We start from the raw sequence: 25,449 nt of genomic DNA, 5'->3' as shown, positions 1-25,449 counted from the left end.
TAAGTGAAAACACCTAAGTAATTAACATTTCTCGTTGAGAATCGTTTGCCACGATTTTCTCGTCGTTTCGTTATTATTCGTTCGATCATGTCGATACTCTGTACATTTTGACATACGTGACACGTTCTTGTTAACGAATCTCTTCATTCGCGAGGAACGTCGATGGTCTCAGTCGTATTTTTACGCAGATTTTTATGTTCCATCGATGCAGACAAGATTCGTGCAACGAAGAGAAGATGAATATTAAGTTTTCAAAGAGTAACGTTACCGAGTTCAATGTTAATTCTCACCATAATTTCTTAACAGCGTTTTATCAGAATTGAAATACGCGTGAAACAATAGGAGGGCCGCTGCTGTAAACGTTCTATTGCATGGGCAAACAAATAGGAAGCGAAAAGATTGTAATAACTTTATAACTCGACACGTTGTATAAACTTAACAAATTGACGTTCGTATGATAGTGCGATAAAACATAAGAACACGAGAAGTGGCTATCAAAATCAGAATATAACGTAAACGATTCTGCGATTGCTTTGAACGGTATACCTGTTGAAAGAACACGAATTACACCCGTAAGCCAGAACTTCCTTGACAGGATCTTTCAGATTTTAGATCCCATACTTTAATAAACTCGAGAAATTGTAGGAAAGTGATAAGACGTCGGAAGCAGCAGGTTACTTTGTCACGTTAGGTACTTTGCAAAATTTTCAAAGGGAAAATAATTTACGATCCATCGTGTCATCTCGCTGCTATAAATAAATTTATAAATAGAAGTAAGTCGTTTCCTTCTTAAACTGAGAAAACGTAAAATGAAGTGGATCGATTCGTTGTTCGAGAGGTTGAATTGTGCGAGACTTTCAAATCTCAAACGTAGAGGAGCATTGTTCCTTGAATATTGTTCCGTGTACCGGGATCGTGGAATACCTCGTTCACGCGTTCTCCTCCCATTGACGCAAGATTTATCTAATGGAAAAGAGGAAAAGAAAAAAGAGGGAGAGAAAAAGACAGCGATAGAAAAATGAAAAAATAGGTACGTAGGCGCGTATGTACGAATCGAACGTGCAGACCGGTTTATGGGACTCGGTAATTCGAGAACCGCTGGATTACGCGTCTTGTTGCCCTGACGCAGAGCAAGTGCCACTCCGTTTCCGTGCTCTTAGAGCGGCCTTGATGCATGAAAGTAAGATCTCGTCTCATTTAGAACACCACGACGATAGAATCAAGGCGCGTATGATCGCCGTATATGTATGCGCGGTATCGTTGAGATCTATGCAATTTTATATTCCTAATGATCCTATTGCTATATAATGTATGGATCTTTAACGTTAGATAAGAAGAAGGCCACTCCGAAACTTCCGGCTTGTCGTTCTTCTAAAAATCTAAAATCGATTCAAAACGAAAACAGAGAGAACAAAATCCTAGTGGCTTCGTTGCACGATTTACGCTAATACGCGCAAGTTTATGATTCAGATAAGCAACTTGCTTATGATGCTTGCTTAAAATGTTTCGTTTTGCGGTTAGCGATATGGAAGAGAGCGTGTGACAACTGTCAAGTTTCGATCACGGCGTTTCCTTGCAGGTTTCACCGAGAATCGGAATTCCCAGAATCACGTCACCGTGGAACAGGTGTTTAACGTAATGCAACGATACGATACTGTTCGATCGACGATCCGGATCGAGCGTGATTAACGTGTCGGCATAGTAAATCGATCGTGTGTTGTGATCGAACGACGCGACGGTGTGACTCGCGCACGACCGTCCGCTGCACAGGAAACCCAGGCAACTGGTCCTCTTTATCTTTCTCTCTCTATTCTACTCTTTCTACCGGCTGACGAGATCTCTTCGCTTACGGGGAATTCACTTACGCGCGAATGGGACGAACTACCGTAGAGAATTCGCGACTGGGAGTTCCCAAATGCTTGAACCTCTTATGACTCGTGACGTGTCAATGACGTCGATCGCGCCGGTCACACGGAAACGACCGTGGAAAATTTCCGACTTGTTTCGAAGAAATGACATTTCGCAGAGAATATCCCAGCGCGTGCTATTTATAAAGTCGCTTTGCAGAGATTACTTTCCTGTTAATAGCCACGTTAATAGCGCCGTTAATAACACCCATGCAGGCTAATTATCCATCCGATTATTCAGCAATTACACATCGTTTACAATAAAATCTTTATCCTATATCAGGTGTTTGAAAAATCCGCGAGAAATATCGCGATCTTATTTCTCGTGACTCACAAGACTCGAGACTCGACGAGAAACTTGTCTCGAGTTCTTTCTAAAAAATCATAGGTCGTTCTATCGAACACGAGCAGAGATAATTGTGTAAAAAGCCTCCGATGATTTGGCCATCGATGATTAACGATGGCAGAGAGAACGTTGCGTAGAAAAAATCACGCAATTGTCGCGGGATTAAATCCGATGGATCGACAACAGAACGTGTCTTAGGGGTTAGCTTTGATAGGAAAGAACGAAGAGGAAGGGGAATGACGGTCGAACCACTTCGTGGTGTTCGAAAAGCTGGTCTGCGCGATCGGTGGAAGCGGCGATGCTGGCAATGCGAGGACGCGGTGGTGGTGGTGGCGGCGGTGCTAGACCACCCGAAACGAGGGGTGGGGTGGGGGCACCCCTGACCCCGGCATTAGCCGGCGGTGAAGGGAGGCAACGTTTATATGCGGCAGCAATCCGCCCCGTAGGCGCATTCGCTCGTACGCTTCATCGAAAGCGGACTAAGACGAGAGAAACTCGTTGTTTTAACGTCACAGCGTCGTCGCCGTTGTTGTTGTCGTCGTTGCCGTCGAGTCAAATCAGACGAATCGAATCGAACCGAAGCCAAAAGGGAGAAGAAGTTGCAAGAAGCAAAAAAGAAAAAGACAGGAAAGTTAGAGAGAAATCTCTTGCATCCAGAGAAGTTGCAGTGCGAAGCCGGTAGCCAGTTAGCCGACCGAGTTATTCAGCTCTTTTTGGAAAAGAATAAGCCATCGAGAAGAAGATTTCTTCGGTGGTCCGTGACTGCCTGTACGAAAAATAAATCATTGTTATCCCGGTGATCCATCGACTTCGTTCGATCAGACGGCAGTGAAAAGCTGCAGGTGTCGAGTAGCCGATCTTTGGGCTTGAAGAGTTTTCATTACGAAGAACGACACGGCGAATATGATGGCTGTCGCAGCAGCGCAGAAGAACCGCGAAATGTTTGCTATCAAGAAGTCTTACAGTATCGAGGTGAGTAGTTTGGTATTTAGAGTTTGAGATTGTGTTAGGCAATATTGGCACACGAATTTTAAACGAGTCCTGATCACGCGTAAATGTTTTTCACGATACGGTTAAAATGTCGTTAAGACGAACGATTATGTCAGGGTAAACGCGCAGCCGAGTGTTAAACGGAGTCGAATAGGATCGCGGGAAAGCGCGGGAACTTTGCCGCACGTTTAAACTGCCACGATTCTCGCGCGTTGTACCGTAATTGCGAGTACTCCGCTCCTCGTTCGCTCGTTTCGCCTCTCCTGTTTCTTACAGTTAATGCAACGCACGACGAGTTTCCATCGACGATCCCTCGCTATTTTCGCGAACTTGACTCTTTGTAAATTTCGTCGTTCGTTCGTTTTATCTGGACGAAACTCGTAAAAATTGAAACGAAACGTCTTCCAACGCGCACGAAACGCGTATTTCATTTAGTGACTCGAGATATTCGGAACTTTCTTACGGATGAATCCTCTTTCATCTTTGCCTACGTGACTTTCATGATAAACGTCCGGTATATTTCGTAACAGATAAAAAAATAAACGAAAACCTATGTTCGTGTAAGCGCGTGCATACACACACGTATACGAACGCGACGCTCTTCGTCCGACCAAACAGCGCGAGTGAAATTCTCAAACTGGAAACGAAAAGGAGGCCCAAAAGTCTAGAGAAAGTACACGTGATCGATTACTGCGATGATCGAGCGGTAATCGATGATCTGGTTATTCAAAATTCGTTGCATTCTATTCTATTCGGAGAACCGGAAGATCGTTATCGTTGCTATCGTCTTTTCCTACGAGCCGGACGTTCCGACGCGAGACGAAACTATTACGATACACTGACTCATCGTCGTCGCAGATCAATCGCGGCAGTTTCGAATTAAGAATCACGCTGCGAGAGGAAAGAGGGGAAGACGTTGAAACACAAGTGAAAACGACGTAAGACCAGAAATCGACGAGAGTCACGAACAGCCAGTGTGCTTCGATCTTTCACTTTTCCATAGACCCGCCGATGAAACAAATACGTACACGCGTGCACACGCTTTTCCCCTCGATCATTCAGTTTCCATGGAAGAATTTTATACGTGTGGCATCATTTACATCGATCGGCAGAAATTACAGTGGCGACAGAAATGATCTACACGTCGTTTTATTTATTACGCCATTTACACATTGATCGACTAAGTTCGAGCGTATGAAGCTTCGTGTATGGTTCGACGGTACTTTGATATGACCATAAAAATTTATTTGCAAGATGACGCTTCGTTGGAAAAAAAGGATACGTGAAAAGACTTTTCGTAACCGCTGTATATCGTACAAGCAATCGTTGCTCGATTGTGTTGCACGTTAAATCGTTTGAACGAGACGATAAATCGTGTTGCACCGGTTCTATAATTACGACTTCGTCTCACGCGGTTCTTTAACGAACGCGTAATTCCGTCGATTCCGCTTCGGAACGTCGTCAGGAAATCGCGTGCTCGCAAAGTTCGATCCTACGTATCCTGGCGTTCGGTAATGGCGCGTTACATTAGAACAGTCGCGCAATGACGACTTTCGATCGGAGCCTCTTCTCGAGGCCGTGATTCTTTTTTCCATTCATAACAGTTACGGGAGCTCCGCCTCGGAACAGGTCATCCGAGAATTAGAATCACAAGGACGCGTCCCTGTGCATTTTCTTCGCGCGCTTTTTTCTTTTTTCGAATCGCACGGTAACAAGGCTTAATTGGCATCGCGGCAAGGTCTACGGCAAACTTTTTCATTCATACGTGTGCTTCATCATCAAGACGTTTGCCGTCAATTGTGATTTATTAGTTGCACGCACTGTCTTCTTCTAACGTTGCGTTCTGTTTTCGCAATCCTTCGGCTTTCGCATATTTTTCTTCCTTTTCGAAGGCTCGAATCCTCCGAGTCCATCGTTTCATCGTTTGATTCGACGCTTCATCGATCAGCGATTCTTTGTTCGTCGTAAATAGAAAAATTCGAGTCGCGTTGCAGCTATATCGATCAACCATGAATCGAACCTTCTTCTTTCCTTTACTTTGCTATTCGCGATATTTCGTTTCTATGCTTGCTGTAAAATAGCAATCTAAAATTAAACTAGCAAATTAAAAATAAGAATCTCGTACTAAAGTAACAATATCGAATCGTTACATCGTTCCGAGTTTTCCTGTTTCCAAGGAGCTTAACAATCGCTAATGAGTAACGCGTTGAGTAAACTAATAAAATGATGGATTTCAAAGCGTCGGACGTGAAGGAAGACAAGGAAAGAACAAAGAAAAATAAACACAAGACGCGAATAAATTACGGAAAAAATGCAGTCGATCGGTTTAACTTCCGAGAAGCTGGTTTAGCGATCGTCGAACTATCGAGAATGAAAAACTGAACTTTTTAATCGTACGACGTGAAATTCCTCGGTTCCGAATTTCACCAGCAAAGACACACAGTTGGCCCCGTGTTTGACTCGTCAACATTAATCCCTTACTTTCTCCGTGTAACTTTACGAGCTTGAACGCTTCTGCGCTAACCCGTGTCGATATGCGAACAAGCAGTTAGGCAAACAGTTGGGTCCACTATCTGACGAAATTTTGGAAATCACGGTATCATGCATTTTCGTTATACAAGAATTTCATGAAGGTTTCGAAATCCTAACGGCATAAGAAACTTACGTTTTACTGGCCAATTGCATCTGTTGGTATACAATGAAACGTTGCATACGTAAGCATATTTACGTATGCACCGTTGACGACAATGGGAAACAGCCACGACGACTCTGACTCACTGAAACGGAACTCTCGCACACGCCGGATCTAGTTACCAGATTGGATCCAGAATCCGCTATTCGCGCGCTCGTTCGATCGTTATCGATCGTGTTCGCGTCATTCTAACGGAGGGGTGAAAAATGACACGGCCTTCGTTGTGTTTCCTATTAAAACATTTCCAATGGCTATTTCATCGCCTATTACGTAGTCTCTGCGAGCTATAGCTTATTCATTTTTCGCTATTATTCATCTTCTTATAGACCGTAACGAATATTCGGAAATTAATCGATCGGCTAATAAAAAAAGAAAAAAATGGAAGAAAATGGAAATGTTTAAAAAATAGAGTGAATCAGTTTGGCATTATCTTTCGAGTTGTTTAAATTTAACTGCTGATTTGATACGTTGCGAAGTATGTAACATGAAAAATCATTTCTTCGTCTTTCGACAGTGAGAGTAATACTCTGCTGGAACGTACAGATTCGTACATAAAAATTTCATAATTTTTGTAAATGAATTTAACGCATCCCTCGTTCGCATCGATTTCTCGACGATGGTCGAATTTCTCGCATCGTCGATCGTTCGATCCGATCAATCTCAGTGGACTAATTAAATCGGTCAATTACGTGCATTAGCTAACAAGCTAGCTGTTGATCGACGCGCATACCGATCGATTTATTACAAAATCTCGTAATTAGTCATGTACACCCTCGATGAGTGACAGAAAAGTTAGCCGACCGCGCGGCAACATCGTATAATTGTATCGCGTTGCAAAATCGATCGACCTCGGCTCCCGCATGATAATTACGAATATGTCATATAAATATGAGAACGAAGTGATTGTAAGTCCAATGGTTACCGAGAGCCGCGGAGAGGCCCTGAACGCTGTTTTAAACTCCGTTATTCGCCTTTGGAGGCTCGTCACGCGTGCGACAACGCCTCTGATCGCTCTCATCGACGACATCCACGATCAATCGAGATACGTTTACGTGCATATGCATACATACACACGTACACACACGTGTAACAGACAGCGTGTATTAATGCCCGCTCGTTCATCTATTATGCTAATCGTTCTATTTAAATGTCTTGTTTTGCCCATTTCAATCATCGAGTCCGATTCCTGTTTGAAAAAAATCATGCTAATGCATCAAATGAATTATGCATATTGATCGCGTAACAATCCGTGGTGGTTGTCGTCCTGCAACGTTTTTCCATGTTTTTTTTTTCTTTCTTCTCCTATTCGATTTATTTTTTACGCAATCGAAAACCTGTTTGTCCGAATCCCAATGATATTTACACGAATCTCTGCCTCTTGTTTATGCGATCGATTCAACGTGAAAACGAGTGCCTCCCTTTCTAAAAGGTTGCAATTGCCCGTTCAGGGAATTTCTTTGCTAAACCCACGATCATTCGTCCTCTTGATTATCACTCGAAATAACCGTGACTTTATCGAAATGAATATAATTTCGAATTTGCACGGTCGGCCAACGTCGAAGAACTCGTTTCGTTGTTTAGCCGGTAACTACATTTCTATAATGCATAATAGGTGTTACGTGGACGAGTCCGTGTAAAGTAACTAATAGCTCTAAGCTGGTATGAAATGGCGAAATAATGATCGACCTTGGATGCATTTGTTATGCATCATTACGCGGCTGTATCGGCAAAAAACGCCAGTACTATGCGAATATCTCAATCAATCGCGAAACTCGTCGTTGGTTTCGCTTGAAACGCCGATTGAGTTTCTTGATTCGATCGACGTGCCATAAACTTCCTACGAGATTCACAATTAATTTAAATCAGAGAAGATCGAGCAAACAAATAATAATACAAATACCGATACAAATAAATTAAGATCGTGAAATATTCGATCTATTACGCGATTTTCCACTGTTTCGCTCGATCCTGCGATTTTACCTCGTTCGTTTACTTCGTTCTTTTCTTCTCTTGTCAAATTCACTTACAAGATATACTGTACGCGTGAAACGAAAAATAATCTATATCGGAAAATGGCTGGAATAGAACTGTACGAACGAATATGAGTCACGATCGGGATAATTAACCATGTGGCACTGACTGAACGCGTGTGCTGACTTTACCTGACCGGTAAACGATCATATTGGTCAAAGTCGGTCGCATTTTTTTCATTAAACCAAACGAGACAATATTTTTAAATCGGTTAATCATCGCGTGACGCATCCGTCCGATAGAGTCATCGGTCATTTATCCGATCCATCGTCGAAGTACTTGGCCCAGTTCGCGCGATGTGTTGGTAAGGGATTACTACATGTTTTCTGTAAACCGTGCCAACCGCTTTGTACGCTTGAAAAATAAAACTGGGTGCCACCTTGCGTGTGCCATTCGTGAAAAACGATCGTTCTGAATTTGAACGACGCTGTTGCATCTGGCTTTGCAACGTCTAAGAATTTCTAACGAGCTTCTCGATCGGTCGATTCTCGATATTCCATTAAATCTCGTTAAATCGTCTTTTTATCCTTCTTCTCTTTTTCTAGCAAAGTTCTACCAACTCTTCGTAGTACCGACAAAGAATTCTTTTTTCCAACTTCCTTTCGCCTGTAACAATAAGAAAATCGAATCGCAAGGATTAGTCGACGCGCGATCCTCTTTGAGGGCGCGAAACGCTTTGTGTCCTCTGTCCCAGGATTCGATCCTAATTTCCGATCCTTCAACGGCAGCCGGATGACCGCTGTGCGCGCTAATTTCCGCGTCTTCGAATCTTTGTCAGAATTACCAACCGTGGTATCCGCTCTTTGAACGTCAGGCAAACTTTGATTCGTCGCGAACAGGCAGTTGGAGGCATCGAGATTTCACTTACCGATAGGATATCCGCCGTTTAAAAATGTAATTTAATCGCGATGCATAGGCTGCGGATATCCACGTAAATTCATACTCTTTCGAATAGAATTGAAGAACTGGAATCTAAAGAGAGATTTCACTAATGAAATATTACGACGAATATCGTATTTCGGATACTTGCTACGTTTTTCCATTTTCCGCATTTTTCTAGCTTTAACATATCGTGCATTAAATTAATTTAGCACTCGTCGGTTTAGAATTGCTTATTTAAGAAGCAAGAGATTGTCATGGTAGATATCGTAAAATAATTATTGTTTATTATTTTTATTTCAAATTTTTAGAACTCATCGTCGATGGTCTTTACTTATATCACTTGATGATAATTATTCATCCTTTGTGAGTCCTTAGATTATTAAAATATACAGTCGTTAACTGTCAAATTATCGATTCTCTACGATGTGACACACGGCTCGCCCTCGTATATATGTACAGTATGCGATCAGTTAAATTTTCTATAAATGTACATAAGTAATGTACCTTCTATGCTATGACGCTGTTGTAAAATACTCTCGATTAAATATCGAAATATCATTTTGTTTATTTAGAACGGTTATCCAGCGAGACGGCGGTCTCTCGTGGACGATGCTCGCTTTGAAACTTTGGTTGTCAAGCAAACGAAGCAGAGCGTTCTTGAAGAAGCGCGTCAACGAGCAAATGGTAAGTAACAGTCTGTTACTTTTAACATAATTTTTGTACAGCTTAAGCAAACGAGCATGATCTTTCTTAAATTTTCGTATTGTTCGATGTTGCATTGCGTAATCGATGTTAAGATTATTTTCCGAATAGCTTTTTTTACTTCGTATTGCGGCGAATATTTTTGATGTTACTTGATCTCAACTTGTTTCGTAACAGTATCGGTGTTGCACGATAATTTTATTTGCTGTTGAACTCGATAGGCGAAGAGACTATCTGCCCAGATACGGAACGTTACGCTTCGTCGAGCGACGATGAACAGGTGGAAACGTTGGCTTGTGCTGCTAAGGACGGAGGTTTGTATTTATGAACTTTTCTACGAATGTCCCCTGGACGAGCAAAAATTTCGATGCTTCGAGAGTTCCCTTTTTATCATCGAATTTGTTCGTATCCAAGAGAAACACAATTACGAAGTGTCGATAGATGTAGCATGTTGCATGAGCACGCAATTATTTCTGACTTGCAGAAGCCAAAGCTGAGGTTTCGTCGGACAGCGATATTGGCAAACCAGAGGATTACGACAATGGTAAGTGTATGCAACATGTTTTTCGTCAGATCGCAGATAAAGGACTTTTAACGCGTCAAGGATACTTCTTACGAAATTAACTCTGAAACACACTCTGAAACGTAATTAGAGCTTGGGAAAATTTCATTCCAGATAAAGATAAAAGATAAGAATCTAAAATAACGATTCATTTAATTACTTCGTAAATTTCTTTGGTAGAGTACGAGTAATCGGATGAATCGTTTGATCCATGCTACGAGTAATCGAAATATAATAATTTCAAATAATCTGGTATTTAATATAAATAAATGTAAGAAGAAAAAATATGTCGTTCAAAGATCGAAGCATATCGTCCGCTTCATAAGGAATCGGAAAGACGTAAAATTCTGGAAGATGCGATCGTTATTAGACTGCACGAAGCGAATAGGGTAAATGGGGAGTGAAGCAGCTTCTATTGTAAATGGCATGTACCTGACCAAAGAGAGTTGAACCAAGCGCTTTCCGACACTTGGCTGAATTACGGGGGCGACCTTTTACCGCCTTTTCCCGACCATTTCTCTTTTCGAATCCGCTTTGTGCATTTAGAATCGTATTAGCCGGGGACCCCTTTCTCCCGTTTCTGAAACGCCTCCGTGCGTCCACGATAAATGTATAACAGAGTTATTTCTTTTTTACCGTCTCCATCTTTGCTCGGCCGAGTCCCGGCACGTTCGTGGGCGACAATAAGAGCTACTTTATTCTGTCCCTATTCCCCACCTCGCCAGCTGCACCGTAACCCATATAAAAGTGGGAGACATTTCGCGGAAATGGACTTTGAATTGCCAGATTATTACACAGTCCAGAGGAAATCACTTAGCGCCTCGAAATATCGCGTAAGAGTCTCGAAGGAAGAACCTTCAGTCTGAAATTTGATAACGCGAAAGCTCTCTTATTTACTTCGACGTATGCCTGTAGTTTCAAGAATTTTATTTCCAAGAAAGAAACGTCTGCCTTTCTTATGGTTTTTGCCCTGGAATTTGATAAAAAGGTTCAGCTCTCCTACTCGGTTAAGTGTTTCTACCATCTTAGGAATTCTGTTTGATGAGAGCGATTTATGGTTTTCCTTAGACGTTGGATTAACAGAAGAGGAAGTGGTACTCGCGAAGACGATAGCGGAATGCCCCGAAAGCGAGCACACCGTGCAAAAGGCAGCGCTTGTTTTGCGTTTGAGAGAAGGTATAGGCTCCTTGGCTAGAATCCTCAAGACGATCGAGAATTTCAAGGGAACGGTGACCCACGTTGAGACACGACCATCGAAGAAGGAAGGACTCCAATTCGATGTTCTCGTGAAGATCGACATGACCAGGCAGTGTTTGCTGCAATTAATCAGGAACCTTCGTCAGAGTTCCGCGTTAGACGGCGTTACTCTGCTCGGGGACAATTCTGTCAGCATCAAAGATCCCTGGTTCCCGAGACACGCGTCCGAGCTCGACAACTGCAATCACTTGATGACCAAATACGAACCTGATCTTGACATGAACCATCCTGGATTCGCTGACAAGGAGTATCGTGCTCGCAGGAAGGTCATTGCGGAGATCGCTTTCGCGTACAAGTATGGTGACCCTATACCTAACATTCCTTATACCGAAACGGAGAACGAGACCTGGTCGCGTGTGTTCAACACGATCGTCGACCTGGTACCGAAACACGCTTGCGTGGAATATCGAAGAACCTTCAGGAAGCTGCAAGAAGAAAAGATCTTCGAATCGCATCGCATACCTCAGCTGCAGGAAGTCAGCGAATTCTTGAAGAAGAACACTGGATTTACTTTGAGACCTGCGGCTGGATTGCTCACGGCCAGGGACTTTTTATCCAGCCTTGCATTCAGGGTCTTCCAGAGCACTCAATACATTCGTCATATCAAGACTCCTTACCACACCCCGGAACCGTAAGTGTCTCTCTTCAGGATTTTTACACGTATTATATCTTCCCGAATTTGTATCGTTAATTTTTTGAAGCATTTTAAGGCACGAGTTTGTTTGTACGTTCGTCTCGTTGTACTTTTTCTCCTTGCCTTATTCTCAATTTTGGTTTTCGCATTTTTAAGTTTACACGAGGAAGATTTTTTTCGTACGAAAGTACGCGAGAGCAATCGATACTGCGTTATGACGAGAGCGACATCCTGTTACACAGGGAACGATGATAATAGAATTACCGTACCTCTCTAAGCTCGTAATGGAGCTCTAATTGGCTTTTAACGACACGATGGCGTTGATAACTTAGTTTCACTGTTGCGAACTTGTTTCTCCACTGAAACGGTTCCCGCGTTCGTTATAATTTTCGATTTCCGTCCAAGTATATCGTGTGCATTGTCGTAAGAGAAATTTCAATCGACCACATCTCATTCCGTCCGTTCGACCATTCTTCCCTAAATTTTTGCACAAATTTCAAAAATATTCTTTCCTCTCGTCCGTGTCATTATTTTCATCCTCGTGGCGCATTTTCCATAATTGTAATATCGTGGAGTTCGTGTAACGTTCATAGACACCTCTCGTAGATACATCGACTCTACTTGAACGTGAAATTTTAAATAATGAGATTATGCATCGTAATTAGTCGAGAGATGAAAGCCTATCCTCCATTTAGTTGCGCGAGAACTTTCACCGCCGTACTTTGTCCTCGTTCTCTTACTCGCTCATCGGTACTCGGTTAATTACCTTCGACACGAATAAGCGAAATGAAAGCAATAACGTCACCGATATCGTCAAGACGTCTAATTGGAACGATTTTGTTAATTCTCTTTTACTTTGCAGAGATTGCATCCACGAGCTTTTGGGTCATATGCCGTTGCTAGCCGATCCAAGCTTCGCTCAATTCTCTCAAGAAATCGGACTTGCCTCGCTCGGAGCCTCCGACGAGGAAATCGAAAAATTATCCACGATTTACTGGTTCACCGTTGAATTTGGTCTTTGCAAGGAAGGTTCCGAGGTGAAAGCTTATGGCGCTGGTCTTCTGTCTGCTTATGGAGAACTTCTTCACGCATTGAGCGACAAATGCGAGCACAGATCCTTCGATCCTAAGACCACCGCCGTTCAGAAGTATCAAGATCAAGAATATCAACCGATCTATTACGTGGCGGAAAGCTTCGAGGACGCCAAAGAGAAATTCCGTCGTTGGGTAAGTGTCGATCGATGCTAGAGACTTGAACGCGTGGTAGTAACGCGTATCTCAGCTATATATTGTATATATATATATATGTGTGTGTATTGAGAGTGTTGGTTTCATGCTCAGTGTCGTAAATGGTATTACTATTTTTACTGATTAAATATAAATTCTTTCGCAGGCGACTTTCGTCAAGCCTCGATTGAAACTTGGATTTGACGTTATAAATTAAAGAAACAATTTTCTATCACGGTGATTCACGAACTATGATCTTTGATATTTTCGTTTTAGGTGTCCACCATGAGCCGACCCTTCGAGGTGAGGTACGATCCGCACACGCAACGCGTCGAAGTGTTGGACAGCGTGGATAGGTTGGAAAATATGGTGTCTCAGCTGAACACGGAAATGACTCATCTCACAAACGCTATCAACAAGCTGAAGAAATCCTTCGCGTAAAGACGAAGGGGTCTATGCCCGTGTAACAGGATACGATTATTTCGCGGATCATCGAGCTTCTCTCAATCTTTCACTGTCTGTTTTTTTCTTTTTTTTTTTTTCTTTTTGGAAAAAGTCGCAGCTTTTCAGCCAGTTCGAAATTTGCTCGTTTAAGTTGCGAATCCTATTCTCGTTGTTGAGAATCGTTTCCAGCGGAATGTACATAGAAGTGTCGTAATTTCTCTTTGTCTTTTTTCTTTTCGTTTCTATTGGAAGGACGTCGAGATCTCATTGACCTGGTGGTCTACGTCACGTCATTCGCATCATTGTTCGTCGTTCGCATTAAATCGTTCTCACTCTATGTATAAAGTCGTCCATCCGCGTAGTTGAATACACGTGCGCGTATTCAGGTCGTTCGAAGCGTGGACTCGGTATTTATGCACTCGTCGAACAAACGGATCACTCGTGTCCTACGTAACGCGAGTGTTCGATAATCTTGTCGCGCTTCTCGTCTTATTTATCGAATTCGCGTTCTACGTCGTTCACGGGCCTAACGTTCTTACAAAAAAGTATTATTAGCGGATCTCTGTGTTTGTCAAAAACGGACCGAATTTGATACGCTTTGAACGTTCCACGCGTACATATTTCGTTATACGATATTCCTTATTTCGTTCCGATACACGTATTGTATTGTATTGTATTGTATTTTACTCTACTGTATTACAAATTATTATTATTATTATTATTATTATTATTAATTATTATATTAGTCGCAGAGTATTGCGTTGTCGCGTTTGAATTTGCTTCCTTCACCGCGACAGTACATGATCAACGTGTCGTCGTCACTTGGATCAACTTTATTTCGAGACGACCAGTATTATAAAACAACGTAGATTCTTTATTTTAGATAGAGTTATTAACGAACATGTACCACATCTTGGGAAACATGCTTGCTCTCTACCGGTAAACAGTTAACGATCCTTCCTATCAGATCGTATAGATTTAACGCGAAACCTTAGTTAATACAATAGGTTCAAGGATTTCTTTTATTTTTCCAGTCGGATTATAGGTTTCGAGAAGAGAAAAATGAGAGAATAGCATCGTTTCTCGAGAAACTAGTTACTATTCACGAACACAACTTCAATAACGAAGTCACGGATCAGTGTTGTATTAGAGACGCACTATGTAGCGTGTAGTGCGAGCACTTGCTTGCGCACCTTGCACAGTTTCCCGTCGCTAACTCGTACCAAATACTTTTCCGCGTTCGTATCGATGCGCACGTCACTCTCGCGCTTGCTAAGCTGTAGAAAACTATTGGCGTGTCCGCTAGATTTCCTTTGTATTATATTGTAAAGTATTCAGAGCATAATAAAAGTATAAAATACGAATCTAAGAAATTATTTTCGTTCACGAATTCCGGATAATCGTTACACATTATCGATTTACTATTATTTTCTTTTTCGATAATATCGTTCCTTCTATTCTGATCCTTTCTTACTTACCATTTTTAAAAGATAACGGAAGAGATAAAACGCGAGAAACTCCAGGAATTACGTGTGCGTTTCTACTTATTTGAGGCAAAATTAGTACTCGTTCGACGATCGTTGTCTCGTGAAGAGTTAAATCATCGCTTGTCTTATTACGTGCTGGCATGTCGCTTTTGGTTTGCTTCGCTGCGTCGCATGACGCATCGATCTGTCGTACCACACCGTAGCATATCTCAGCCCTTAATGTAATTTTCAGATCAACAACATAGTACGAGTTTGTTTTACCGATAATACGACGCGTCAAGTGTATTCGCTTCTCGCTAATGTGACATTACCTCAATTTTCTTTTCATTCGATCCAAGTCATTGGAAGATAAGTGTCTCATATAAGTTTCTTAGATCATAAGTTTTACATGGCGTTACACGAGGAAAGAAAGGAGAAAATTACGCTGAATAACCAACGTGTGAATATTATACGCTTTAATTCGATGTAAAAGCTACTTACGTTTCGTTACTTACGTTACGTATGTGTCTGTTATAGCCGTGCCGATTCTACTTGCAACGCTCTTCGTCTTCGTATTTTTTCTTTTTTTTTTTTTCTGTCGTTATTCACATGATCGAAGTGAAATTCGCTTCCTGATAATTCGCCTGGGGGCGAACGTCGCGTCAAAGAGGCTCGTTGCCATCTTCCGTCGTGACTTTGTTCTTTCTGAAAAATCATGGCGATTCCCACGTAAATCGAAGATCGGATATCGGCCAACGAACGGCGAACCGGCAGTCCGGTTTTTAGAGATGAAACTGTTGGCGGTGCTTGGCGCGCTCGTGATACAGTGCGCCGCGACAAAATCATGGAACAGCGACAGTAAGTGAAAGCGTTTGGTTCGATGATCGAAGTCACTTTCTTCTTTGCCCGTCAGATTATTCAGAGGAGACGTTCTTCGTGTTTGCCTGGATCGGTTACCTGAAACGTTTCTCTCTGATTGTGCTGATGCTGTCTGGTGTAGTTCTCTACTATATCCCGGAATCGCGACCGCGTAAGTAAAAAAACAAGTTTAAAGTGAAACGGAAGCTGGATGAAAGATTTATCTCCAGAAGCTCGACGATAATTTTATCTATTCCGATAAATCACTGTCACGCAGAATTCTAACGTGAAATCAGATGTCTATTTGTAAAGAGCGGTGGTTTTCGTTCAACGAATTACACTCGAGATAGACCAGAATCGTATTTAACGAATACGACAAAAAAAAAAAAAAAAAAAGAAAAACGCTATGCAAGAAATTATACAAAATATTACAGTTAACGAATTACTCGCGTCAAGACTATATTTTTTAGCAATATCTTTCGATTGACAGGATCGTGTACATATTTTTAGTCGTATGCGTTATACCGGATTTGAGAACAAATCCAGCGATACGTATGTGTGTAGATATAGTAATGCCAGAAGTGTTTTAGTATTTAAAGCCTACATATACGTAAACATTTACTCTGAAGTTCAAACGACTTCTTAGTAGATTTAAAAATTGTCAAAATATTTATATTTCAGACGCGCGCCGAATCTGCTACGCGTTGATCGATCTCACAGCGAATGGCTTGAAATCCGCTCTGAGTGCCCGGGAGAGTGAGTTCTTGTACGAGAAAATGAAATCCAAGTGCCATCGCGGCCGATACGAGCCATCGTCGGTCATAGAAAAGTATCTTTCACAAGAAATTCAAGATGACGACGAGACTTTCGAACGACTCCAAAGAAATTACGCCAAGAAGTCGAAAATCTTCTTCGACGCGGACGATGTATTAGGGTTAGTATATACAGGGTGGTTGGTAACTGGTGGTGCAAGCGAAAAGGGGGTGAAAAAATTTTTTCTTTTTATTTTAATTTTTCCATCGAGACAACGATCTACAGTGAAAACAAAGCGTCAAACGAAAAATGTTTATTCTATATTTTCGACTTCTTTTTTTCTCGTAGAATCGCCCCCTTTCCGTTTGTACCACTAGTTACCAACCACCCTGTATATAGAATTATTTTCCATCGTTTTACAAAACGAAAGAAAGTAATTACAAAGATACATTTCGCCAGAAAATAAATTCCTAACGACATGTTTATTCTAAATATGTTACTAAATACGTTATAGAGGCAAAGATAAGAAAAAAGGAAGCAAACTGTATAAAGACAATCGACTATCGCGCCAACGTCTTCGTAACGTGATTAAACACGAGCCATCTATGGAAATCGCTAAACCTGTCTATTTTTACTCCGACAAGATGAACGATGGCCAAAAATACCTGAAAACGAACGTGTCTGGTTCGAAACACTCTAACGAGTCAACAATGGAGAACTACGCGCTTTTAATCAGGCAAGAGATACAATAAATCAGATCGAGCTTAACGATATAACGTTTGTCAAGTTATTTTATTTAATAATAAATTTATTCGTCACAGCGGCAGTCCACAGCAACTGGCAATGTTCGATGAAAAATACGAAAAGGATGACATGGTGATCGTTGAAGATCCTTACGTGAGATTGGATTACAGGGAATGTGGTACATCCACCGATAAACTATCGTCGAAAGCTGAAGCTTCGAGTTCGGAACAAGAGGGACCTACCAGAGATCATAACGAGCAGGTAATAGACTTGGTAATACGAAACACTTAGAAATTTCGCGTTTCTACGGAAGACGTAACAGATCGATTGACAAATTTTCATAAATATAGGAAATAGAAACGTACGTGAAAGAAGTTGAATTTAATTCGACGTCGGAAGGCAATGGTTCACGGTACTCTGTTGATAAATCGTTGTATCGAACAAGCCAATATCAGTGCGGCGGTGAGTGTTGCGGGAGCAACGGGTGCTCCATATCGTCAGCAAACTTGAGTAACAGAGCAAACGTTACATCCAACTCGTCGGTTGATGCAAAGAATGCTTTAAAGTAAATGACACACCGTACAACGTGACAAATGTTAATGGGAATATCGTAATTCCATAAAGCGTCGTTTAAGATCGTCTCGAAGCGTGGTGACTCCGAAACTGCAGAAAAAGATCGAAGACAGCGCGGAACACTTGTATACGGTCGATTATACGAACTATAATTACGTAGGCGAACGTCCTATGAAGCAAATCAATTCGAATAATAATCGCAAAGTAGATTTTCGCAGAGAACACGTAAATGGCTACGAAGTAGGTACACGAGTAATCGATTGTTTCTATAATAAAAAAACTACCCTATCTATAATAAATATTGGCAGTGTTTTGAGAACATTTTCTATTTTACTATTAGTAACTTTGTATTTTATTTGCGTTTGTCAGAAACACGAAGGAAATGGACGCTCGCATGAAAATATAGCAAACACTCGAAGAAAAAAGCCTAGAAACGAATCGACACAGTTCTATTCTAACGACGGTTTTTACCTCACCGATCGAGGAGGGGAAGCGGACGATGAAAATTCTCAACACGGAGAACGAGCGACTAGGAAGCACGATCTCGATGAGAAACCTCAAAGAGAAAATCCCTTGTGCGAAAAATGTTCGAACGACTCCGAAGTCTTCGATTACTACAATGACATTTACATGGAACCAAACTTAAATAGTAGGTTCAAGTACTTTTCTCTTGAGTTGTTACGACTGAGAAATATAAGTTACTTGACCTTTACGTTGCGAAATTGCCGTATAGATTTCTATTTCTACTTTCGAGATACGTGTATCAATTTCAGAACAGAAAAGAATTTTCCAATTCCTTTTTATCGTATTGCTCTTTTGCATTTTTTATATGACTAGCCAATATCGTCCATTTTCCTAGTGAAAGAGAATAAATTTTGAGAGAACGTGAATTAAAATCGAATTCTACGATAAATCACATTTATATCAGCGTCTGAACATGATCGAATATCGCGGCATAAAAGCTACGAATGGAAAAAGGGATAGTAAGAATAGACGATATAAAGGTATTCCGCGATGAATAAATTCGATGAACCAAATTATTTTAATGATTCAGATCAATTTAAGCCAGCTCTGCTACGAGCAGTAAACTGGATCTTCGGCGGTTGTCCGGAAGCTACGAGAAGAACGGCTTTGGAGCGTGACAAGGTCGGAAAGGAAGAGAGCCAAGGGTTAACCGACGAGTGGCTCCTCTAGCCAAGGACGTTAAACCTGTCGTCGTGTGAAACTCAGACCGTCGGCAAAACCGATACTCTGCCGCATCGAATAATCGCAATCTCGTTAATAAGCACATCGCGATCGCTCGATTTACGAACGATCGTAGAAATATCGTTTCTTCGTCGTGAAACCGCAATAAATTCGAAATATCGTTTCTTCGTTTATTTGTCTTATCTCGAACAGACGCGAAGTGCATAGCGTATGCTCGAAATAATAACCAAACGATCGTTCTGTTCCACGAACTCGTCGATTTACAAACAGATTTTCGTTCGATTCCCGCGACGCATCCGGAAGTGGTCGGTCGTGAAAATATCTCGTCGACTCATTTTACGAGACTGACCGTGGCACGTTCGTTATGTCAATATTTATCACGATGCAGCGCCAATTGGTAAGCGAATCGTCGAACGTACAGAAAGCGGGCGAGTTTTTGAAACGCAAAACTTGCCGTTGGTGCGCGCTCTGGCTGCTGCCGGAAGTGGATATCGGCGCGTATATACGTGGCTTAAGAGCAATAAAGGAGGCCCGGACTCACGAGTCGCTAAAAGAGAATGGGGAGAGACAGTCGCGCGGAGACCAAGAAGCGCGTCGGATCACGCAACGGAACCGCGAAATTGTCAGGAAGCACGTGACTCGCTCGATATATGTACGTACAACGATACATTCGATCGAACGTTCCGTTTTTCTTGTCGTTTCGAGAACGCGTGGATTTTCCAATATCGATCCCTTCCGCCCTGTTTCGCGCGATTAACCGTACCTCTACTCCCTTCGCAACATCGTCTACGAAAAGGAAACTTCCAACGACTCGGATAGTAGGGACGAAAGTATCGTCGTGAGTTCACGTGCACGCTCGGCTCCTTTTTCCCTTCCGTTTAATACAAGAGCTCCAAGAGGGTCCGCGATGTCTGCCTGTCGTACGAGTTGATAGAAAGTGCGGCGAGGAATGCTGAAGGAACGGTACATCGGTGTGTTCTAGGCGACTGGTAAGTAAGTATGCGATGAAATAAAAATAACGCGGAGTTTTTAATAGTACGAGATATTGAAAGACGCGTGCAATACGATCGACCGATATCTTCATTTTTCATATGAAAATTATCTCCCTCTGCGTAATTCAAAAAAGAAGAAAAAAAAAACCGAAGAAAAGAACGATCGAGGAGCTCGGAGCTAAAATTGGTAAAATTTGATGAAATTTCTAACTCGAAGGAACCGTGTATAATATTAAACTTTAATACGAGAAGCTCCGTACATTTCCAAATATCGAAAAATCTCACTGCTATTACGAAAGAACGTTATTACCATTTTTCTTTCCAACAAGTACGCGTCTTATTTATATCGTAGTTTCCCGTATTCGTTTCATCTTTGGAAAGACGTATCCCGATTACTCGTCCACTGAGCTCGTCAATTATAAAAGGAAACATACGATAATTTATAAATATATACAGGAGTAAGAAATCTAAATATAAATTGTCTTAATCTTAATGTATGATAAATCGTTTATCAGGCGTTCAGGCGCACGATACGTGACCAAAACACGGTCATGTCTAAGCCAGCGAACTGGTTGATCCGTAACGAGACTTACGTGCCGCGGTGGTACATTGTTAGACGCCGGAGTAAATTCCTTGAATTCCACGGGACATGTGCGAACTGTTCTATTAATGTACCCATCGTCTCTTCCCTTCTCTTTCCAGACGACGACGTCCGTACACGCATCTCGATTCCCGCTCTTTCCATCGCGTTCGTTTCTCCTTTCTTCCATCGCACCCCTCTTCCTCTTCTTTCACCCGTAGCCGACGGAACAGGAGAGCACGGCGTATTTAAACTTTCGTTCGAAGGGGAACACGAGGCGAATGCCTCGGCCGATCGTCGCAGATGGTGCCGTTTTGATTTCGATGAAAGAGACACGGGACACCCGGTAAATGGAACCGCGTGTACTATATCCGAGAACGTCCACCGGAGTCTTAAGATCGGAATGTACAAATTAGTGATGGGTAAACGAGAGTAAACAGTAATTTCGTCCCAGAAACATCAAAACTATCCTCCAATTTCTTCTCCGTATCTATCTTCGCGATTAAATTTGTTTATTCGTTGACAGCGGACTGGTTCGTACGCGAATTTACGAACTTGGACTGCGTGTTTTCCTTGGCAGACGGAATCCTCGTATACGGACTCACCTGTGCCGGTATTCGAATGTCTTATACGAAATTCAAAGGTGTTATCGACATGGAAACCAGCCAAGGAAAGATGTAATCGTGACAAATTTTTGCTTGGTCGCTGGCCACGCACACGCGATCTCGCGTCACGGAAACGCGCCCTGTCTGTTCTACTCGTCCGCGACGCTTCTTCTGTCTTGCAATCACGCGCTACATGGTTTTGTTACACTTTGTGCAGTGACAAATGCGCGGAGTATGACGTCAAATGCGATTAGAGGTATTCGGAGGAAGAAGAGTTCGCTATGCGAGGTAAAGGTGGCCGTGATTGGAGCGCCTGGAGTTGGAAAAAGCGGTGGGTACAACGCCTTATCACTAAACTGCGGATATTCGTACAGATTCATATTTTTATAAACGCGATCAAAGGAACGAAATTTTTGCAGAAATTTGTTTCAACTACTGGAAATTATAATAAAAGCGATACTCTGAATATCTCACATATTTTTGCGTATTACGCGCATTCTAGCAATCTCAAATTTCTCACGAATGCATAAAAATGCATAGTTTACTTGTTGTTTTACATTCATACTACATTCAGAAATATTCGCGCCGAGATCCGGCATTGCGTTCTGCTTGAGATCGAGAAATGGTCTACAACAATCGACGTTATTTATACTAATAGTTGTTTTGATACATTTGAATACGTTTTGCTATACCAGATGCCAAGTTTCGCTGGGATAGTTATGTAAAATCCGCTTTTACTTTTAGCACTGTTACTTCGTTTTCATCGGCTGGCGTGTTAGAATTCGACCGCTTTCCTCGCATTTTCACTCGACTCGCTTTCAACGCGGGCACGCTAACATACGCGGTAGCGCTTAATTTTGCTATAATGGTAACGGGCGTGACATTAACCGTAATCCTTTGCATACAGCACCATGCAGGAGCGCAATTAGAAAGTGTTACATTAAATAGATCGTAAGGATATCCCAAGGAAGGAGCTGTTTCTCCGCGTTTTCCTGCGATGCATTTATACTATTGTTACGTTGATTGTCTTCGCTTGACTTTTTGCCTTGCAATACCGAATCACACTTATGGCATGAATTATCGACTAAATTCGACGAAAGCGAGATTTACCATCGTATCGAAGATCAATTTCAACTCTGATGCTACTTCGAATTACAAGACTGTAAATTACTAGATACGGACGTTCAGCACTGAATGTCTTTTAGACTTTGAGAAAAATTTGTTTTTGTCAATTATTAATGTAGATTAACGTAGAGAATAATATAACAATGGAGACATATATTTTCTGATATCTTTGTAAATGTTAGGCAACGCACTAAAACACGAAGCCAATTTATTTCTTAATTAGTTAATAATTTGTAACGTTAAGTACGAGTGGGTTAAAACAGAGAATAATCAACTAATGTGGAAACGTATTGATTTGCCTGTTTTATACTTGTTAATAGAAATAGATCTTTCTTCGCGAGATAAAGTAATTATCCGCTAGGAATTAAATTATTTCCATTAATATTCGTATAAAAACGATCGCTGAAAAGTATCTCAAGTACGATTGATTCAAGTACAAGTGCATGCGTCGCATATATCCACGCGTTAGGTGTGTTTGTGTGCGTATGATAAACGTGGTTGGGACCCTGAAAGGAGCCAACCGCGTGTATTTTTGGTAATGGCACGTGTAAAGCATAGGTGAGTACATAATTGGTTGGGCCCCAGCAACTGTACATTTCAAACTGACCGCAAACCACACTCGCGTTCTATTTATAAAGTTTTATTTCAAAATTTCCTTGAATCGCGTTTTATAAACGATTAAACCGCCCTGTCAATTCCTCGCGAATAAACGAGAGACCAATGGTTTGTATATCTCGAAACAACGATGTATACTGTTTTCCCATACGATGTATACTTTCCATCGCATATACGTATTTTTAACTCGGCAAATAATTGCTCGGTTCGTTGAAAGACAGGGAACAAAGGCGATTCGTATAACGGAGTTGATCCGTGCAGAAAATTGGCACGAATAACCGGCGAACTTTTAATGATCCACACGAGGGAAAGCGCCGAAACGATGTTGGTCTAAGGACTCGAACGCAAATACACGGATTAGCAATAAATTTGTTTTCCACGAAATGTTCAGGTGGTCCTGTCAATCATGAAATAAAGCACACCGCAGTGTCTTGGGTGAACGTTCAGGAACGTCAGTCTGCGGTCAGTTTTGCCATTTTAGCTACCTTTAAAACTCGAGTATTCTGTATGAAAAAATCAACGTTTCGGTTTTCACACTTTTCACGAATCAATGTTTCATCTCTGTAAATAAAAATTCCTCGCAACGCTATCAAAAATTGATAAATCCATTCGATTGCTGGCTAGCCGACTCCAATTCGACTTGTTCGCGGCGCTTATAAAACAGGTCACTTTTCATTGAACTTAAGACGAAACACACCATGGTGACGTTTAACGCGTGTACAAGGTTTTGTGGCGCCGTGGCAGGTTCGAGTTCGAGGTAAAAATAGTGTGGTGTGCCTCGAAGCGGGTCACTAGGCTGTAGCTCTCGTTTCTCTCGATTGAATCACGATATGTCGGAACGCGTGCATCGTATCGAGCAAGATCCCGTACGTTCTCACAATATCAGGTGGAAAATGATTTCGGCTGATCCAAAATGGAGGAAAGTCTGCAAATTCGGTTGTCTGCATTTCCTATAAATCAAATATAAAATCAATAACAGAATATGGCGTACTACATTCTTCTTTTGTAAACAAAAAACAATTACTTTACATTTAGAACAATTTTTATACGTCAGACAGCAGAGGAATCGACGTAAATAGGACGCACGATGAAAGAAAGCATAGGTTGACAACTTTCTAACAAGCGTGTGCATGGAATTTGTATTGATTTGTATTAATGGCGATCTAATAAGTGTCACGCTCGTGGATAAGCACGATAATAAAGAAAAGTTATACAGATACTAATAGAAACAGAATCGAACGCGACTATTACTGTGTGTTTTAACAAATAATTACACAGAGTGAGTCACGATCATTTCTAGATTACGTAGAACAATAACGTTTCAACAACGTTTCAACAACGTGTATTGTTCTTAAATTCCAGCATTGACAGTGCGGTTTCTAACAAGGAGATACATCGGGGAATATGATCACCAGTCGGGTAAGGAACATCTCGATTTACGAACTCGTGGCCAATAGGATGCGGTTACTCGATGCGGTATAAATTACGATGAAATGTGAATAGAGTGGACAATAGACCGATGAATTTTTTTGAAAAATTGCCAACAACCGGCGTGGCACCTCAGGGACCGCCTATACTCTCCCTGCGCGTATCTCGGTCCGCGTCTGATCTAAATTTATCGAAAACGAATTTGACACTAGACAGGACTGGTACTAATGCGAGGTTGATACTCGAACAAAACTTGTTTTTTTGTACAAATACAGAGACGCGGACAGGATGAGCAAGCAGCTTCTCTGCGAGCACGTGTTCCCGCCGAGATCTAAAACTAGACTGGGCTGGAAAGATCTACTTAACGATCGCGATAGATACCTGATCTTTCTGTTGCAACGCGTTCTCGTGGAGAAAATTTATTACACAATTTTTCCGTTGCCGCATCGAGGATGCTGATCGTTTCGAATCGTCTAACATTTATCGACACAAGTTATGATTCGCATTAAAAGAATCTTCCGATCGTTCTTTTCATTCTTGTCTTTTCTTCTTTTTTTTTCAGAAAACAGATATAAACACGAAGTGTTGGTCGACGGTGAACCGATCCTTTTCGAAATTTTGGACACCTGCCCGAAGGTAACGTATTTATCGATGATCGTAATGATCTATGTACATTTGCCGAGACGATTTCATTCATGGTCGAAAGCAAATCAAATTCTTTCATGCTTTTCTTGCGTCCTGTTACAGAGCGAAGATGAATTACCTTCCACGGAAACTGTACAGTGGGCGGATGGATTACTTTTAGTCTATTCGATAACCGACAGGGGTTCT

At 41.6% G+C, this 25,449-nt stretch overlaps 3 protein-coding genes across 4 annotated transcripts; all 3 read left to right on the top strand.

Annotated features, from left to right (window-relative positions):
• The first annotated feature begins 2,686 nt into the window (after window positions 1-2,686).
• LOC117213312 (tyrosine 3-monooxygenase) lies at window positions 2,687-15,037 on the top strand. 2 transcript variants are annotated; one of them, XM_033458675.1, is made up of 7 exons: window positions 2,687-3,225; window positions 9,421-9,532; window positions 9,772-9,864; window positions 10,035-10,094; window positions 11,181-12,000; window positions 12,866-13,229; window positions 13,506-15,037. In XM_033458675.1, exons 1-7 carry the CDS (start codon window positions 3,157-3,159, stop codon window positions 13,668-13,670), a joined length of 1,683 nt encoding a protein of 560 aa, XP_033314566.1. In that variant the 5' UTR covers window positions 2,687-3,156; the 3' UTR covers window positions 13,671-15,037. The 2 variants fall into 2 exon arrangements, with proteins under 2 accessions (XP_033314566.1, XP_033314567.1); XM_033458676.1 differs by lacking the exons at window positions 9,772-9,864; window positions 10,035-10,094.
• A 716-nt stretch (window positions 15,038-15,753) lies between these two features.
• Window positions 15,754-18,507, top strand: LOC117213313. The gene is made up of 7 exons (XM_033458677.1): window positions 15,754-15,997; window positions 16,053-16,169; window positions 16,679-16,931; window positions 17,265-17,486; window positions 17,572-17,755; window positions 17,845-17,956; window positions 18,437-18,507. Exons 1-7 carry the CDS (start codon window positions 15,928-15,930, stop codon window positions 18,463-18,465), a joined length of 987 nt encoding a protein of 328 aa, XP_033314568.1. The 5' UTR covers window positions 15,754-15,927; the 3' UTR covers window positions 18,466-18,507.
• Window positions 18,508-19,779: 1,272 nt separating this feature from the next.
• LOC117213314 (ras-related and estrogen-regulated growth inhibitor-like) lies at window positions 19,780-25,443 on the top strand (the record flags this gene model as incomplete). Its single annotated transcript, XM_033458678.1, has 5 exons — window positions 19,780-20,262; window positions 21,668-21,781; window positions 24,553-24,609; window positions 25,181-25,254; window positions 25,366-25,443. Coding segments are annotated over exons 2-5 (306 nt in total), but the record flags the coding sequence as incomplete, so codon positions are not given.
• Window positions 25,444-25,449: the final 6 nt, after the last annotated feature.

The sequence above is a fragment of the Bombus bifarius genome, unplaced genomic scaffold (genome assembly GCF_011952205.1).
Source record: "Bombus bifarius isolate JDL3187 unplaced genomic scaffold, Bbif_JDL3187 scf7180000008680, whole genome shotgun sequence".
In the NCBI taxonomy this organism is placed as follows: Eukaryota; Metazoa; Arthropoda; class Insecta; order Hymenoptera; family Apidae; genus Bombus; species Bombus bifarius.
The sequence above is the reverse complement of the archived record's forward strand: the minus strand, read 5'-3'. Positions and strand labels throughout refer to the sequence as shown.